Consider the following 17,801-nt stretch of genomic DNA (forward strand, 5'->3'; position numbering starts at 1 on the left):
AGACAGGTTGGCAGCTAATAAAACAGCCTCATTGCCCATTAATTTGTACACTGATTGCAGTAACATACTGTGAAGAAAATTCAGATAAGATTTTACATGGCTTAGTTTTCATCCAGCTGTCTGGATCCATTGGATGTGGTTTGTGACAATTTGAAATAGAGTGGCTGGAGAGCCTCCTCCTCAGCTTTCTGTCTCTGGGAGGTAAATGAGCTTTAGTTTCCTAAGACTTGGTTTGCCTTAAGCCTTTTTCTCTAAGTCTTTGCACCTTGTAGCTTTCCAGTTAATGGTTAGAATAACAGATAAAGAATAATACTAGGAAGAAGACAGATTGTTGCAGCCTTCCTGGTAATGGCTGTTTTGTGCAGCATTAACAAGGGTAGGAAGTTTGAATGAGGTCTTTCTTCTGCAAATCCCAAACTCCTTTATAGCTCTTAAAAATTGCTGGCATTTTCCTGTAGCACCAGCTTTGGAGCTGTAAAAATGAGATGTTCTGAACTCTTGCTTTCCTAGAGCAGAGGGAAGATGTTACTTGAATTCATCCAGCTTAGCAATCAGAGTCAGTATCTCAGGTTCTCAGAATAAGAAGGAATATTTTCAGAAATGTTGTTAACCATGTGTTTTGACTAGACAGTTTTATTCCAGGGGTGAAGAGAACCAAATCTAAAGACTAATACACTTCCTTGTTTGTTACTTAGGTATGTTCAGGGGCCAGTTGTATCTTCAATCATCAGTCAGAATTTATGAGAAATTCCCAACCAACCCAAAGGCTCTGGAATCCAGGAATGATAATGCAATTATTTCTCTTCCCAAAATCAAATGGAAACCTTTAATCCGTAAGTAACAATTCAGAGTTTAATTTATTACCTTAGCTCAGAAAAGACAGGGCATCTTTCTGGTTTCCAGTATGTTTCAAACTAGTCTGATGTTTCCTGTAAACTACTTCAGGAGTATCTCTGTGCTTTATTAAGTGTTTATTTTTTTCTAATCAAATATTTAATGTCAGTTTTCTTTTACTATGGATTTGACAGGGTCTTTGTTACTAATTAAATGTTGGGTTGTCTTAATCAAATTTTTCTACAAAAAGAGGAAGAAGTTTTTTGCAGTGATGTGAATATGAGTGAATTGACTTGTCAAGGGGGAGAATTATTAAGTAACTGTTACCTTAAAGTACCTTTCTTAATGTTTCCTTCTATGAAATTTACTTCACATTACCTGATTCAAGAGGCATTTTGTAAAATTAAGCAATTGGAGTTCTCTTTAAATTCATGTGAGAACAGAATTTTACAAACAATTGACATTTTATATACTCTGCAGAATAAGCAGTCTGTACTCGAAATAAAGCTCAGAGAATTTTGTCTTTTCTATGCTTAGAGTCCCCTTCCAGGACTCCAGTGTTGGTGGGCTCTGATGAGTTTGATAAGTGTCTCAGCAATGACAAGTATTCTCATGAGGAATACAGCAATGGAGCACTCTCAGTTCTGCAGTACCCATATGGTAGGTGAAGTTCCAGACTTTGAAGTGTTTCAGATAAACAGCTTTTATTATCTGGAAATTTCAATCAATGACCATTTGTTAGACCTTAAATATGTTAATTTTAAAAAAAATTTAATGAATTAGGAAATTATTGCCCAAACTAGGATTTCCAGATTGCAGCGTAGGTTCAATTAGTGCCACATAAAGCACAGCAAAGTGCCAGGAGTTGCCACGGGAGAGCTGTTGTGTGTGCTGCTGTTGCCACTGAGAGTTGTTTGGAGTGGAGAAATCTTGGAAATTACTTTTTCCAGAATTTACTAACAGTGCTGGAGACTCAGGATGGTTGTCACAAGTTTGGAAGATATGCTCATTTAAAGCTAGAAGAGGTATGCTCATTTAAAGCTCATTTAAAGCTAGAGAGGCCTAGTTGTTGTCCACAACCTTAATTAACTGAATTTGCTTATGTGCTATTTAAAATCATGGAAATAAAAACACCCCATATCTGTTGAGGAGACCTCTAATGAGAGTTGTTTTGTAGGTACCTGCAGGTAACTCTGTGTTCTCTTTGTGTGTTTTATACACAGATAATGGTTATTACTTACCCTACTACAAGAGGGAGAGAAACAAGCGCAGCAACCAGATCACGGTTCGATTTTTTGACGACTCGAGTTACAAGAACATTCGCAAAAAGGATCCTGTTCTGCTGCTGCACTGGTGGAAGGAGATTGTTGGCACCATTTTGTTCTGTATCGTGGCCACCACTTTCATTGTGCGCAAACTCTTCCACCCCCACTCTTACAGCAGAGTAAGTGTTTTCAGAATCAGAGTGATTTTCAGAGTCAGAGTAATTTTTTTCAGAATCCCAAATACAGAAGGAATTATTTTAGCTGTTTCTTTCAGTTTGGGCTCTGCAATGAGTAATATTAATAAGTTAATAACTAATGAGATAACCAAATCAAAAGCCTAAATTTATTGTTTAATCTGTGTGTGAAGGCTGCCAGCTGCCACATACAATTTGCTTAACTGCTTCAGCAAGCAGATTAGACTGCTTCTGACGTATCTGGAGATATTTATTTAATGCCATATCTAGGGTACAAACCAGGCTCAGGCACTCAAGGAGTTGATTTTGTTTGTTTGTTTGTTTTGTTCTTGTTTTGGAAATCCTTGTTAGCTGCGGAAGGAGTCTGAAACACAGTGTCAGACTGATTGTAAGTATGAGCCCACTTGTGGAGACATTAAAGACAACAGCTGGAGTGATGCCAAGAACTCTGGATATGTGTCAAGGTGAGGTCTGTTCAACACAACATAAACAGGGTGTTTAATCAGTGTGGCTACTAATGCTGTCTGGAGATAGAACAAGTAGGTGTTCACCTGTTCTTACCTAGGAACTCGCGGTCCTCTGATTTCCCAGGATAATCAGCAACAAGGACTCTGTGACCCCATTACTCGTGGGAGATTGCAGTTATGATTAGTCTCAGAAATTCCAGAGAGTCAACAGGTTACACGTGATCAGAAGTATTGCTCTCATACTTCTTGCTGATAAGCAAAATGGGAGATTGATCCTTGTAGGTCTTAATCAGTGTTTACTCCATCTGTTCCTGTGTTTATGGTGTAAGGCAGAGAAAGGCAGTTGCAGATGGAAACAGATGACATCTTATATACTCTGCAGAATAAACAGTCTAAACTTGAAATAAAACCTTTATTGGTTTTACAAAGGAGTTGGTTAAGACAGAACGCTTAATTAGGGACATGCCATTATGCTCCAGAGCAAATGTGACCATTTCCTGTACATTTATAACTCAATGAAAGTCAGAACTGGAATGTTTAAAATGAGGAAGAGTAGGAAAAGTAGTGATATATAAGAACTGTGATGTTTTGGATGGGATGTTGTGTTAGTTTTGCATTAATTGATTTGTGGTGAGGAGGGAAAAACATCAGGACTAAAAGGACTAGCTGCAGAAACAGTTATTTGGGGTAGGGTTAAAGGGAAATCATGATTTAGAAAATACTCAGCTATAGAAACATGGGCTGTATACTCAGGATCCAGTAGGCATGCAACCTGGTTTTCTGAAAAACCTCTCCAGTGTGTCCAGTGCATGCAGAATGCATCCTGCTGGCCTGTGATAGGCTCTGCATAAATACACAATGGACAGTTGTCCATTTCATAGATAGGGAATTGCTCACAGTGGGTGAGCAGGGAAAAGGAAGAAATTCTGCACATGTTTTGCCTGTACAAAACTACTTCAGTTGTGGTCATAAATGACTTTATTTTTCTATCTATACTAATGCTTTTTTCTCCTCTATCCTCCCTCCCTTCTTCTGTCCCTTCCTCACACCCCTCTCTTCCCAGATACCTGACAGATTTTGAACCAATCCAGTGTCTGGGTCGTGGAGGTTTTGGAGTGGTTTTTGAAGCCAGAAATAAAGTAGATGACTGCAACTATGCCATCAAGAGGATCCGATTGCCCAACAGGTACTGAATGGATTTGTTGGGAATAATGAATGAATGGTAGGATCCCATCCTACACAGAGCCATCGGCGCCTGAACTGATTTCCCAGATCCTTCATTAGGGTGAATGACATACTTTTAACAGGGGGCTGTCTCAGTGTTGGCACAGAGAATTTGGCATATGCAGTCCCAGCAGAGCTGACCTGCTTGGCTCAAACACTCCCATCACAGATCCCTTTGTGGGGATGCTGCTTCACAGGGATTTCCTTGGTGAATGGAGCCTTTGCTAACAGGACAAGTTATTGTAGTACTGCTAATGTGCTTCTCTCCTTCCTCTCCTTACCTTTCCTACTCCACCTCCTCTTTCTTTTCTCTTTTCCTCACCTCCTTTTTTGACTCCATTTGCCCATTTGTTTTATTTTCTGGTCCCACGACCCCTACCTTTTCTCTCAGTCATAGGTGATCAAGCCATGCTGCTGGATTACCCTACCCAGAGCTTGCAGCACTTCCTTTTAGTGGGAGATGGGAGACACTGCTGCTGAAAATCTCAAGTTAGAACAGCAAGAGGGAGGGGGTAAAGCTATGAAATCTAGAATTACTATTTTTTTGAATGTGTTAAATAAGTGTAACTTTTTAAGATTAAAGGTTTTGTTCAGAAACTTAAGGTAGCCTAAGTTCGTCTTTTCCAAGAATATTCAAAGCTATTAAATAAAACCATCAGACTTTATTTGAGCCACTTATAGTCTTATGAAAAGAGATAAATTCCTTCAGTAAGACAGGAGACTGCCTGCTTTCCTGTCCACAGAACAGAAATAGTCCTTATGCAACCTCCTTACCTATCGCCAATTAAAAAACAAATACTAAGGTATTGCTGTCTGTCTTGACTGTCAGTGTCTTCTACATCCCTGTAGAATTTTGCTGTTTAAAATCTTTTTTTCTATCCTTGAGAAAGTTAAGAAGATTAATTTCTTCTTGTTTTTGCTGCATGTAATTATGTGAAAAGGGAAGACTAAATATTGAGCCATTATGAGCACATTCTGCTCCTCCACACTTCTAAGCTAAAGGAGTTACTCTGGGGAATTTAAGACATATTTTAGTTTTGATGTGAAAAGCAATGCTATTGGCCTGGTGTACACTGGGGCACCTTTGATTAAATTCCTTTGCAGAAATGTTTGTGCTGTTCTGTTGCTTTTTGTGACCATGTGTCTTCTCCTCACCCCAAACCACAGGGAGCTGGCTCGTGAGAAGGTGATGAGGGAGGTCAAGGCTCTGGCTAAACTCGAGCATCCAGGGATTGTTCGGTATTTCAATGCATGGCTGGAAGCTCCTCCTGAGAGATGGCAGGAAAAGATGGATGAGCAGTGGCTAAAAGATGAAAGGTAACTCATGGGGCTCTTTTTAACAATTGAATTTGAGATTGTATGTCAGGAGAACTAGAAAACTGGTAGAGGATCCAGGAAGATGGAGAGACTGTCTAGGAGAGAGATGGTTGTTAACTTAGCCTGCCAACTTTTCAATTGAACAGATAAAAATATATCACACTTCTGCATAAAGTTCTTGATTTATGGGTCCTCTCTTGTGTTAAGGTTCTTCTTTCAGCTTAGGAAACATTACATGGTTCTTGATTGAACTTGTGTAGCTGAACTTTGCAGTGATTGGAAGGTTGGAGCGTTGCTGCTGTGATTCAGTTGCAAACTTGGCATCTCTGCCTTTTTTGTTCCTTTCTACTATTTTCTTCCTCTTCATTGTTTTGAGTTAGATGGACCTGATACCATACTCCAAGAATTAAATAAATTTATTTCACTAGAAATGCATGAGGGATAATCAGACTGAGGATTTGTGAAACTTGGTAGAAGTAGGTTAAAAATGGAAAATTAGATAAAGGAGGTAGAGAACATGAAGAGAGAGGAAAAAGTGGGTGTATGCTGGCATTTACAGAATGAGGCCTAATACAAGACTGCTGGGTGGTTTCATAATAACAACTTAACATGCCTCAGAATTTTTAGAATACAGCGACCTTTATATTTCAGGCATCAAATTAACATTTCACAGCTGTAATTCTTCCAAGGCACTTTAAATAGTCCTTGCAGTGCCTGTTCCAAAGGGCTGGATTTTTTCAAACTGAAGATGAGCCTGATTGCTCATTAGGAATCCAGGCAGTAGAGCTTGTTAAATATTCCTTTATCAACACTTTTGTCTCAATGAGAAAACCTTATCCTTGCTAAGACACAGATGCTAAATGCTGGTTATTGGTGATTCCCACACTTGGGTAGTCACTCCTTGTTGCAGTATGATGCAGGTGTCAGGGGTAGCAGTTGTTAAAATCTGGGCTTTCAGAAGTGCGTTTCTAGTAGAATGATTGGAATCTTCTACAGTTTCTCTAGTATTGATCTCTCTTCGTCTTCCAGCACTGATTGGCCACTCAGTTCTCCCAGCCCAATGGATGTCCCATCATTTAAGATCACAACAGAGCCATTTTCAACAGGGGAACACATTGAAGTTACTGCAGCTTCATCAGAGAGGGTGAGGTCTGTGGGGATACCCTGTGGTCAGTCAGATTCATCTGGAAGCCAGTTTTCCCCTCTGGAATTTTCTGACACAGACAACAAGGACTTGCAGCACTCAGAAGATCCACTATTAAACCTTCAGGACAGTGTCCTTACAGGCTGTGATGTAGAAGACAGTACTATCAACAGTAACGAGCTGGGACACTCCTTGGAAATTTGTCCTTCAGCTGTTCCTGTTGTACATCTGAAGGAAGGGACCTCCTCTTCTATTGTGTTTGAGGATTCTGGCTGTGGAAATGCCTCCAGTAAGGAAGAGAAAGTTGATGTTTCACATAATGAGAGTCCTTCTGAGGATAAAGGGAAAAGTGCAAAGGAATCTGATAACAAGAAATCTGCTTCAGGAAGTCCCCTCTCTGTTTCTCCTCCAAGGCCAACGAGTTTAAGCCTGGACCTTTCTAAAAACACTGCAGAAAAAGTGAAGCCCACCTCTCCAAAGGTGTATCTGTACATCCAGATGCAGCTCTGCCGGAAAGAGAACCTCAAAGACTGGATGAGCAGAAGATGCACCATAGAGGAGAGGGAAAGGACAGAGTGTCTGCAGATCTTTCTGCAGATTGCTGAAGCTGTTGAGTTTCTGCACAGCAAAGGATTAATGCACAGGGATCTCAAGGTTTGTATCCATAGGTTGCTGTATGTGGGAGGAATGTGGCACTGCAGACAAAGCCTGCCAAAATAGCTGACTCCTCTCAGTGACCTCAGCATGGGTGTTAAAAAAGCTGAATTAATGTCTGTACAATAATCTAGAGGTGCAGTGCTCCAGGAAATAAATATTCATCACTTGTTACTGCAATTAAAGTCATTCTTACAGCAAGACTTCTTGTACCTGGCACAGATCAGTGGCATTTGTCCTATGGTATTTTGAATTCATGTTCTTTGTACAGGGTTGTTCAGTGCTGAGCTGTATGACAAAGCTATTTTGGATCCTGTTCTACTATTTCAAGTGAAGCAGATAATTGGCAGTGTGGAGCTTGCAGTTGGACTTGATCTTAAAAGTCTTTTCCAACCTAAATAATTCTGTGATTCTAATTCTGGTATTTTCCTTCTTTCTGTAGCAATACAACCTAAAAGGAGCAGTGTAACTCTTGGTTAGAGAAAGTAAAACTTAAGCAGTACTTCTCTGGGATTGAAATGTAAACTGTCCTGGAGCAGAATTGTGAGCCAGTGCCAGCTATCACAGTGAAGCTTTCTAAAGGAAGGATTTACAGCATTTTTAATGTCTCATAGCATCCAGACAGGGAGGACTGGGAAAGGTGGTTTGCAGCTCTGGTGTTTAGTACAACTGAAGTCAGGAGTAACTTGTATCTTTTCTTTCATTTTGTTCATGATCCTCCCATGCTAATGCCTGATTTTGCTCTAACTTAAAGCACTGGAAGTGTCAGTATGTGTCACCAAATAAATAAATTGAATTGAAGAGCCCAGCCAAAGTTAGTTTTATTAGGCCTAGCCCTGAGAAATTGATCCCTTTTGCCAAATGTGGACAGTTCTGTTTCCCTTTGCTTGTTTGAAGAGGCATTAGTAGCCTACCTCCGTGGAGTAATTACTGAAATGATTGTGGCTTCTCAGATGGTAATTTGGCATCAGCAGAAGCAAAAGCTAAAAAATACCATGTCAGATGTGGCAGTAAAAGGAGGTTCAAATTAAATATCCTCAAAGGGTATGTCAGAGTTAGAAAAACTCTAATAGCCCTTCCAAGTGTTTTCTTTTCCCATCAGCATTAGGCAGTTACCTTGAACCAGTTATCTGACAAATCTTTAGTGCTTGAGAAACTGACCATAAAAGTAATTAAATCCCTGTACTACAATGTTGCTAGACATGTTAATTAATAACCTTTCTTAACAATACTGTCAGGTGTAGCCTTCTGCAGTCTTCACTGAGCTCGCTGTTCAGTAAACCTTACCTAGATCTTCACTTAAAACTGTGTTAGTCTTAATCAGATGTGGAGTGTTTTGTTGGAACATCTTAAAAGTTCAGTGCTGGCAGCAGTTTGAACAAGAGATTTAATTTTGTTTACTTGGTATAACCAACTTGGAAACAGTCTCCCTGGATGAACACCTTCCTCCTCCAGGAAACTTTCTATGCTTGTATAGATGTTACTCTTGGATCTCAAAGTTTATTTGTCTGTTATGTGTTAATTTGGTCAAAACAACAGCCAGCTTATTTAATTATTTTCTGTACTTTTCAGAAGCTCCTAGGAAGAGATCTCATCTAATTTTGTAATTTGTCCAGGAGGTTGGTCATGCAGCCCTGGTTGGTGCCAGCACCAACAACTGAATAACCTGCAAAGCTGCCTTGCCTGGGCTGCAGGCAGAGCTCAGTGATAGCAGAGGCCAATTCTTGCTCCCATTGGCACCAACAAAAGCTGGTAGATCTGTGTGAAAATAAATTTCTATATGGGCATATTAAAAGATCCAAGAAGTAATCTAAATATTTAAATTTACAGTGCACATTAAAATACATTAATTAGGCTCCTGCTAATCAGGGATACTGCAATGACAAGATGGTAGGAATTTATGTGGGGAAGTGAAGAGGTCAGAGTTCAAATTCTTTTGAAGAAAATGAAGTGCAGAAACAAAAGTCTGCCTGTCAAGTGAATTTACTGTTATTCCTAGGATAAGCTGTCGGTCATGCTTGGCAGCTCAAAAGAAATTATCAGTTTCACAGAACTGCAAGAACAGTCTTGGATACATTTTGCAGCATTAATTGAATTAAACAGAGTATTCCAGATGTGTGAGAAGCTTATTCATGTGGAAAAAATGAGAATTCTTATTCTGACTGAAGAATATGGAGAGAAATTTCTTTGTGCAGGTGGCAAGATAACTAAACTTAGAGGGTGGTTATATATGATTGTACTCTGCTGATGATTTAAATCAAAACTGTGTGCTTCTGCCTTAGGCTTTTTTTTTCTCCCAAATGTGATCTTGGTGGTTTCTTTTTGCTGGTATTTTGCAAGAGCAGAGAGTCCGTTCCCCTTATTTGTAGAAACTATTTGCAAGCCTGTTCAGAGACAGTGTCCAGCCAGAGAAGTATTAAAACAAACTTTGTTACGAGGAGTTTTTCCCCAGGAAGAAGACAAATCTTGCCTTGTATGTTTGTAGGAGGAGAATGGAGATCAAGGCAATGGGATACAATCTCCTTCCTAATGGAGATGTTTGATCGTTGAGCATTAAAATTCTCATACCAAGTCTTTTGACCGTGTGGGTGTGCACTGAGGGGTGGGTGCTCTGCAAATGCTTCAGCCAGAGCCTGGAGACACTGTGGGTTTACAGGGCAGTGGCTTTTGTGCCCTGAATGCACTGTGACTCCAAAGGGCTGGACATTCATTACAGGGAGATACAGTGGGGGATAAGACCTGGCTCAGAAGGCAGTTTCAGAGGCACGAGGTGGGCCCTGTGGAACTGTTTCTCTAGGGCTTCACTCAGAGCTGGCCATTCCCAAAAAAAACGCCAAAAAACCCAAAAAACAGAAAACCAAAACCCCCAAGAATCCTTTTTTCTGTCTTGTTTCTTGTGCACACATGGGTTTGTATTCAACTGAGGAAGTCAGATGGACTTTGAAATATGGTCCTTTATCTTGTGGGAAAATATTGCCTTCTGTCTGTCTGCCTGCTCCTGTTGCAGGGCTGATGTCAGCAGAGCACAGACCGTGTTCTCCCAGCCTTGAGGGCCCAGGAGCTCTGAGAGGAGCTTGCCCAGCACCACCTGCTCTTCACAGCTTGGCCCTGTACAGCATCCTGCTGCTTCCTTCCCCTTGCAGGATCAGTCTGTTCTTATCCCCAAACTCTGGGTCTGTATTTGTAACCCAGCTGGAGTGGTTTTACTTCAAGGGAATAATCATTCTTTTGGTGGGTGCTGTTCTAGCTTTTGTTGTGCTTCTTCAGCCAGGAAGCAAATTTCTTGAAAAACTGTCTTGGATGTGCACCATTGCCAAGGGACAGCTCTGTTCCAGTCTCTTTTATCAGTAGGCTAAGCCAAGGATGGAGGTGTGTGGCAAACAAGCTAAAGGAGAGTTAAGCCAGATCATCACTGTTACTGCCTCTATGAATTGCAAAGTTCTTAAGCTTCTATCAAAAATAAACTTTTAATTCTGTTATGCAAACAGCTGTTCCTATGTTAAACTGCACACTACACTGAAAAGCAGACCTTGTTCCCACTGTATCTATAATTTAACACTGAGATGATGTGCTATGTGCTGGTTAGTAATACAGCAAACTACTTTAGCACTTAGGGATTAAAATACAAAAGCCCAGGAGATGGAACTGCATTGCAGCATGTGATGTGAAAGTGTCATGTGGGCTGGATCCCTTACCTGTGCTGTTCCCAGCAGTGTTGACTCTGTGTGTGTTCCTCAGCAGAGCTGTGTGCTGCTGGTAAACCTCTGCTGAGTGACAAGAAATGAGCAGTCTGAGCTTCAGGAAGAGACAATGGTTAATGCAGGAGTAATTCCTTTTACCTGAATACAATTTTACAGTTGTAAATTGCTATTCTTCAGCACTTTAAGGAGTGATTTTAACCTTGACAGCTTCTGAGTTAGAACCAAGTGTTATAACCACTGAAACACAAACACTTGTTTGTTGCTTACTTTTTCTTTTCTTTTCACCTCTGTTTTCTCAGCCTTCCAATATATTTTTCACAATGGATGACATAGTAAAGGTTGGGGATTTTGGACTGGTGACTGCTATGGACCAAGATGAGGAGGAGGAATCAGTTCTGACCCCAATGCCAGCTTATGCCAGGCACACAGGACAAGTAGGGACCAAACTCTACATGAGCCCGGAACAGGTTTGTGCTCTCTTCTCTAAAGCTGTGCTTGGCAGTGCCCAGAAGAGCCCTGAGTTTTTGGGAGCTCTAAGATCAGGCATTTCTAGTAAAACATTGCAATCAAGTCACTTAATTCTTTCTCATCAAAATAGAGTTTTGAGCTAAATTGAATTTCAAAATGAATATTTAAATGTATATATTTGTTATAGCAAAACCAGTGGCTAATTATTCAGACTGGATGCTTTCATTTTTCTTGCTTTTAATGCAGTATAGGAAGGTAACTGAAAAGACTCCACTTAATTGAGGAAGAACACACTCTTGTGCATGAAGTTAAGTAAGGTGAAACATTTTGCTTTGCAGCACAGAGGAGCTGAGGATCAGGACCTTGCTCCCTGGTGCTGATTGCTGAAGTTCACCAACGTTCCTGTGCTGCAGCTTCCAGCTCTGCACAGGGCTGGTGACTTGCACGGGTGAACTTGCAGGGGTGATATTTACTTTGCAGATAATTGCATGCAGTACCTTGATTGCCCTGACCCTGACTTTGCCTTCTCAGATCTGTGGCAACACCTATTCACACAAGGTGGATATCTTCTCTCTGGGACTGATTCTCTTTGAGCTGCTCTACCCCTTCAGCACACAGATGGAGAGGGTCAAGGTATGTGTGGTGTTGGGTTACCTTCAGTTTGAGCATTTGTGTAGAACATATGTTTGCTTGGTGAAATGCTGGCAAGAGGTTCCTATCCTGTTTTCTTTGGAGAAAAGCCTTGCAGCTAGGAGCACAGCTTCTTTATCAGCCTTGTACAGACCCCCTGAATCACTGAAAATAATCTGCAGTCTTCCTAATGTGTGTGGTTGAATTGAGGCTTTAATGTCTTTACAAAGCCCCTCTGTTGTGAGGCCAAGTAAGAGAAACTATTGAACTACAATATCAAGAACTCAAGTAATAAATATAGCTTGTGACTTTAAGCCTACCAGCTTGGTTTTCATTCAAGAATTGGAACCACACTGTGCATTTTGATTATTTCATCCTTCATTTGCATCTGCAGTGCTTTTTCACCCAGAGCACTTGGTGAAAAATGGCTGTTCCTTTTCCTCTGGTGAGTCTTGGCTGTGAGTCTCACTCAGCTTCAAGCACAATCTTCCCATAACTGCTGCCATTCATTGCAGCAGATGTGAATTTGGGATGTTTGATGGTGCATTACAGCTCTTGCTTGCTGTTAAAATGTGAGATCCATCTTGCTCAGGAGCAAGTTCATGGAGAACGGGCTACAGCCAGAAAGGTCTCTCCTCTGTGACAACCAGTGACCTGTTTAGGAAAGAAAGAGTCATTAAAGCTTGAATTTATCATTTGAATGTGCTTGGGGGTGTTACATTCTCAGGTGAAGATGGAGTGAGTTTAGCAGAGAGTAAGAAACATCTTGAACAGCTGCCTGACCAAGTGCTTCATCTGTTGCATTCTCCTGATTAAGATGCTCTGGCTTTTAATGGCACAAACAGTTCAGTGTAGAGGAGGAATTGGTGTTTAATTTGAACCTCTAGCACTGAAATCAGTTTCAATTTCTCTAAATTATTTTTACTGAAGCAAAATACCTGGGGAAGAGCCATCCTGGATTCTCAGATCTCTTGCAGCAGTGATTACAGGCTTTACCCTTCCAGTTTCTCTCCTAAGAATAGAAGCAAAGCAAATAATCAGAATGAAGCCTAAATTCCACCTAATTCAAATTTTTTACTGGAAGAGAGTGTTAAAAGAGTGCCCTGACTTTCCAGGATTTTCACTGTCATTTCACTCTTCTTGCTAAAAAGGAAATTCCTGCCCTTTCATTGCTGGGTTCTGGAGTTTGGCTGCTTCAGTAGCTGTTTCTGAGTTTTTACACTGAGGTTTTCATTGGCCTCAGCCAAGCATTAGCACTGCTTGCTGAAGCAAAACATGCTCTGCCTGACCAAGTAACCCCACAAATTCTAGGAATTTGTGACAACTGGCTGGAAAAATCCCCAGAGGTAGAGCGTGAGAGCTGCCTGTGTCTCAAGCTGTGAGCAGTTAGTCAGTAGCAGCGCAATTTATTTCCAAGTGACATGCTGGAAAACAGATCACTAAATGCAGGCTGAACTGACAGAAAAGGAGAAGTTTTCTGAAGCGTTTTGATGTCATCAAACTCAGTTCTCTTGAACAGGAGTTTGGCTGTTGCCCATCACTATTAACTGGTCACTTTATATTTCCAATGGAGTAATAGTGAAATGAATTTTGATTTAGCTTCAGAACTCCTGTATTTTGTGCTCAAACTTTTGTAAAAGGAGATCCTTCCAAGAAAATTGAAGTGCTAAATGCTGAACATGGGAAAAACACTGTCACTAGATGGAGCCAGTGACCTTTGTATGAAAGGAGCGCAGAAATACCCAACACAACTGCTTTCCAAGCTACTGATAAATCTCCTCATTCCTCCTTAAAAGTTAAACAAAGACAGCTGCTTACACTGGTAATGCAGAGACAATAATTTCATGTGTCTTAATACTGGTGAAGGCCATCCTGGAGATATGGGTGGTGCACAGATTTGTTGATTTTGTTCAGCTGAAGTGAGAAAGTTCAAGTTGATGTATCTGACTGATATCAAACTGCAGAGATCACAATTCTTGTAGCACAACTCCTCCCGATGCAGGCTCAGTACCTAGGGGAGCAGCAACTCACCTGTTCAACTAGGTAGTGATTTTTAACCACTAAAGCAACACTTTAAAACAAAGGGTTTTCTTTCAAGCAGGCTCATTTCTTTGCATGATTTGCATATTTTTGAAGGGTAGGTTAATATTACTAAGGAATGATATTTTGGAAAAGTTACATGTCATTCTTCATATTTTTGCAGACTTTAAGTGATGTTCGAAATTTGAATTTTCCACCATTGTTCACTCAGAAATATGCACAAGAGGTAGGTACAGTTGATGCTATTAATTATAGCCTTTTCATTAATAATTGTAGCTTTTTTCCTTTGCTTTCCAGTTGCTTTGTAGGTGAAAATGGAGAAACCAGGTAGCTTTCATGTTATTAAGAGGCATTTCCCAATCCCAGTACTTCTCTACATTTCAAAGCTATAACATTGCAATAATGGGCACGATGACACTTCTGTCACAGTGTTCCTCCAGGAATACATTTTTACCTGTCTTCCCTTTGTCACTTACAGCCATTCATTTCACATATGTCCTGTCATGATTTCCTGCAACAAATCCCTGTTCCCAAAGAGAAAGTGCAAAGCTTCAGACAGGTAAAGGAGAGGCTCTAGGTAGCACCATGGCTGTATGGGATCCCCTCCAGAACTGGACCTCCCAAGAGGGAAATCACCATGAGTAAATTGTGCTGTGTTCTCATTAGTCAGGTCTATAAAGTGATGTGGTGGCAGGTGAAGAGGAGGTGATGTCCAAAACCTCCCCAATAAAAAGCTGAGGTGTTTTCAGGTGTTCAGGGTAGCTTCAGACCAGTGGCCAAATGAGACCAGCCTTTCCTGCTTTACAGCTGAAAGCTGCCAGGGAGAAGGGGCTGTGCTGTGCTCAGCTGGAGCAGGACACTAATTCTGATTAAATTTGAAACAAATATTTAGACTACTTGCACATTTAAGGGAAAAATTCTAATTTGCCACGAGAGAAATTCAGTGTGGCTAAATATGTGATGGCTAAACGTGAATCTAAAAATTACATATAAATTATGTATCATATATTTAACTTTGATTGCAAATAATGTGAAGTTTTTTATAACCCTATTAAACCTTGAATCCAGTGACAGTAAAGACATTTTTAAGAGATGCACAGTGATACATTTTAAAATATTTAGTGCACATTAACTACTGAGCCAAATAACTCAGAAAGCAGCTGGGGTTATTTTCCACTACTACACACAGCCACAGCTGAAGCCAGGACATGAAATGAGGAAGAGTTTATGGATTGGTTTATGTAATATGTGTTGTCTTTTCTTTCAGTACACCATGGTGAAAGACATGCTCTCTCCAAGTCCCACTGAACGACCAGAGGCTGCAGCAATCATAGAAAATCCTGTCTTTGAAGACTTGGAGCTCCCACCCAAGCCCGTGCTCAGGCAGAGGTCACGGACAATGAGCCTATCAGGAAATAAACATTCCAGACAACCAAGCAAATAACCATCCTCAGGATCACTTCTTCCACTTGGCAGGTTTCACAGGGATTGTTCAGCAGAAGGATCCTATGATGCAGAATGTTTATCTTGGGAATAGTTTACTTCAGCTTTTTTTGCCATGTTTAATGTATAAGACAAGTTGGGCAGATTTCTGTTTACTTTGATAGCCAAGGAAGCCCAGTAACCAAACCTTTCACATTCCATTTTCCTTACCTTTAGTCTCCTAAGCGGACAGGTCCAGCTGCTGTGCTTGCCAATATTGTGCTCCATTATCCTTTTTTGGGGGGTTTCTTGGGTTTTTTTGAAGCTTGTAAATGTCAGCTTGCTGGGTGAGTGAGAGATCTGTAACATGTAAATAGAATTAAAATACTGTATTTTTATAGAGCAAATTACAGTCTCTAAGCCTAGTGAGTGTCTATCCGGGTCACTTGCTCTTTGGTGAAATGAAGATGATTTTGAAATTAACTTTGACTCCATTTTTTCCGTGGTGGGTAAACTGGGAATCTGCACTATTTTTAAAGCAAAAAAGTACCACAGTTGTACATATTGTCACTGTCCATAGCCTATCATTAGAGGAAATCATTTCATACTTCTGCACTACAGTAGATCTTAGGGAATGCATCTTACACGGATGAAGCTGTAGAGAAGGAAAAGGAACTTTTTGCCATTAAATGGGGGGTTTTATAGGCAGTGGTTGGAAGAGCCATAGTCAAAATTATGTACAAAAATGTTGTGATTCTGAAAATTTAAACCTAATGAAGTCATACTTGTCGTATGTAATCTTGTAGATTTGTACTTTTTAAAAAAAATCATCTGGTAGGCATTTGTGTAATCTGCTAATTTAACTGCCTAATGCCATGCTTTTATTTCTCACTGTAAATATGTTAATTTTTATTTATAAAATACAGAATCAATCCATTTGGGTTGGTGGTGTACAGGATGCACTTGTTGTAATTGTTGAGTGCATTGAATTATTGTGACTTCTTTCAAGTCTAAATGATTTAATAAACGTTTTTTATTTATAAGACAAAATAGTAGTTGCTTCTGTTTGAAGCCTGCATCCGTGTGTGCTGCAGATGGCAGCCCTGTGCAGTGGGAACAGGATGGGCTCTGCATTCCTGAAACTTCCTTTGCTTCCCTGTCTCACACTGGCCACAACGTGTGTGATGACGCAAAACCCAATGTGCTGCTTGGAAGTGAGACAGGATCTGGAGAAAGAAGGGAATTGAGCTCTTAACTGGGTGGATTATGGATGCAATTGCTCACCAGAGAGGGGAGAAGGGATAATTCTTATGCTGTTACAGCTGTTCTTGTACAATTTTATTTTTCTCTTTTACAGACTTAAATTTGTAAAAGTGTCTGAGATCAGTTTCCTAAAAGGATACTGGACTCAAATCCTTCTGGGGATTACTCTGCTGTGGTGTGACACTGTGACAGCAATCAAACCAACTGACACCCTGCAGCTTTGTGATAAGGCAGAAGTAGATTACAATGATTGTCTTCCACATCCTCTTGGATAACTCTCCCAGATACTGGCTTGTCCAGGTGAAACCAGAATGCTGCAGTGAGTGTCTGATCAGGAACAGAATTTGTGTTTAGCTGGGTTACAGCAGGAGAGTTAAGTGTGTCCTCTTCCTTGGATGTCCCTGTTTGCATCAGCAGCACAGTGGAATGGCCACGTGTGGAGCCTTTGCCTTCCCTGCCGGCTCAGTGATTACAGGGGGAGCAGGAAATGAGGATTAAGGTATTTTTAACTTGCTGTGTATCTGGATGTGGGTAGCTGCCTATTCCAAGGGCCCTGCAGCATTTCAGTACCATAACTGGCATATGTGTTCACACCAGGTGTATCTGCATATTCTGGGATGTTACATTTGCCCTCAAAGGGGTGGATGAGTCCTCCCCTGCAGGGTCTCTGCCCAGCCACAGAAGCATCTGGCCTTGCTCAGCTCTGAACTGTCTGGTCAGTCTTTGCTTCTCTAAGCACTGGAGTGTGTTGTCCCTGTCTTTGTCCCTTATTGCTCCAGGGTTTGACAGAGAAAGGCTCTTCTCTAACCTGGAAGGTTTTCCTCTGAATGATGTGTACTTTCCTGCCAGCTGTTTTGTGGAAGAACACCCAAACTGGGGTAGCTGTGAGCTCACAGCCCTGCAAAGGGGCTTTGGCCTGGGGTTCTGCTGTGCTGTCCCATTCTTTCACAGGATATTGCCATCCCTCAGCTCCTTTCCTCCCCCATAGCTCTTGGGAATGAAACCCCATTCCTTGTCCTGTTCTGTCAAAATAACCTGGGTGGCAGCAGCAGGATTTCTGCCCTGTCCACCTTTGTGCCCACAGGATGCTTCCCCCAGAAGAAGGTGTAGGTAGTTACCACTTCCATATTGTTGCTGGAGTCCAAGAGTGTGGAACACCTCACCCTCTCCATGGAGAA

General features: G+C 40.9%; 1 protein-coding gene across 1 annotated transcript in view; it reads left to right on the top strand.

The window, feature by feature from the left end:
• EIF2AK3 (eukaryotic translation initiation factor 2 alpha kinase 3) overlaps positions 1–16,410 on the top strand; it is a 36,150-nt gene extending 19,740 nt beyond the window's left edge. The window contains exons 6-16 of the mRNA XM_031063054.1: positions 696–833; positions 1,372–1,494; positions 2,052–2,278; positions 2,645–2,757; positions 3,824–3,946; positions 5,152–5,301; positions 6,331–7,099; positions 11,100–11,267; positions 11,800–11,901; positions 14,102–14,164; positions 15,206–16,410. Coding sequence (XP_030918914.1) covers positions 696–833; positions 1,372–1,494; positions 2,052–2,278; positions 2,645–2,757; positions 3,824–3,946; positions 5,152–5,301; positions 6,331–7,099; positions 11,100–11,267; positions 11,800–11,901; positions 14,102–14,164; positions 15,206–15,382 — 2,153 coding nt within the window. The 3' untranslated portion in view covers positions 15,383–16,410. The remainder of the gene's footprint in view (positions 1–695; positions 834–1,371; positions 1,495–2,051; positions 2,279–2,644; positions 2,758–3,823; positions 3,947–5,151; positions 5,302–6,330; positions 7,100–11,099; positions 11,268–11,799; positions 11,902–14,101; positions 14,165–15,205) is intronic.
• Positions 16,411–17,801: the final 1,391 nt, after the last annotated feature.

The sequence above is a fragment of the Geospiza fortis genome, unplaced genomic scaffold (assembly GCF_000277835.1).
Source record: "Geospiza fortis unplaced genomic scaffold, GeoFor_1.0 scaffold125, whole genome shotgun sequence".
NCBI lineage: Eukaryota > Metazoa > Chordata > Aves > Passeriformes > Thraupidae > Geospiza > Geospiza fortis.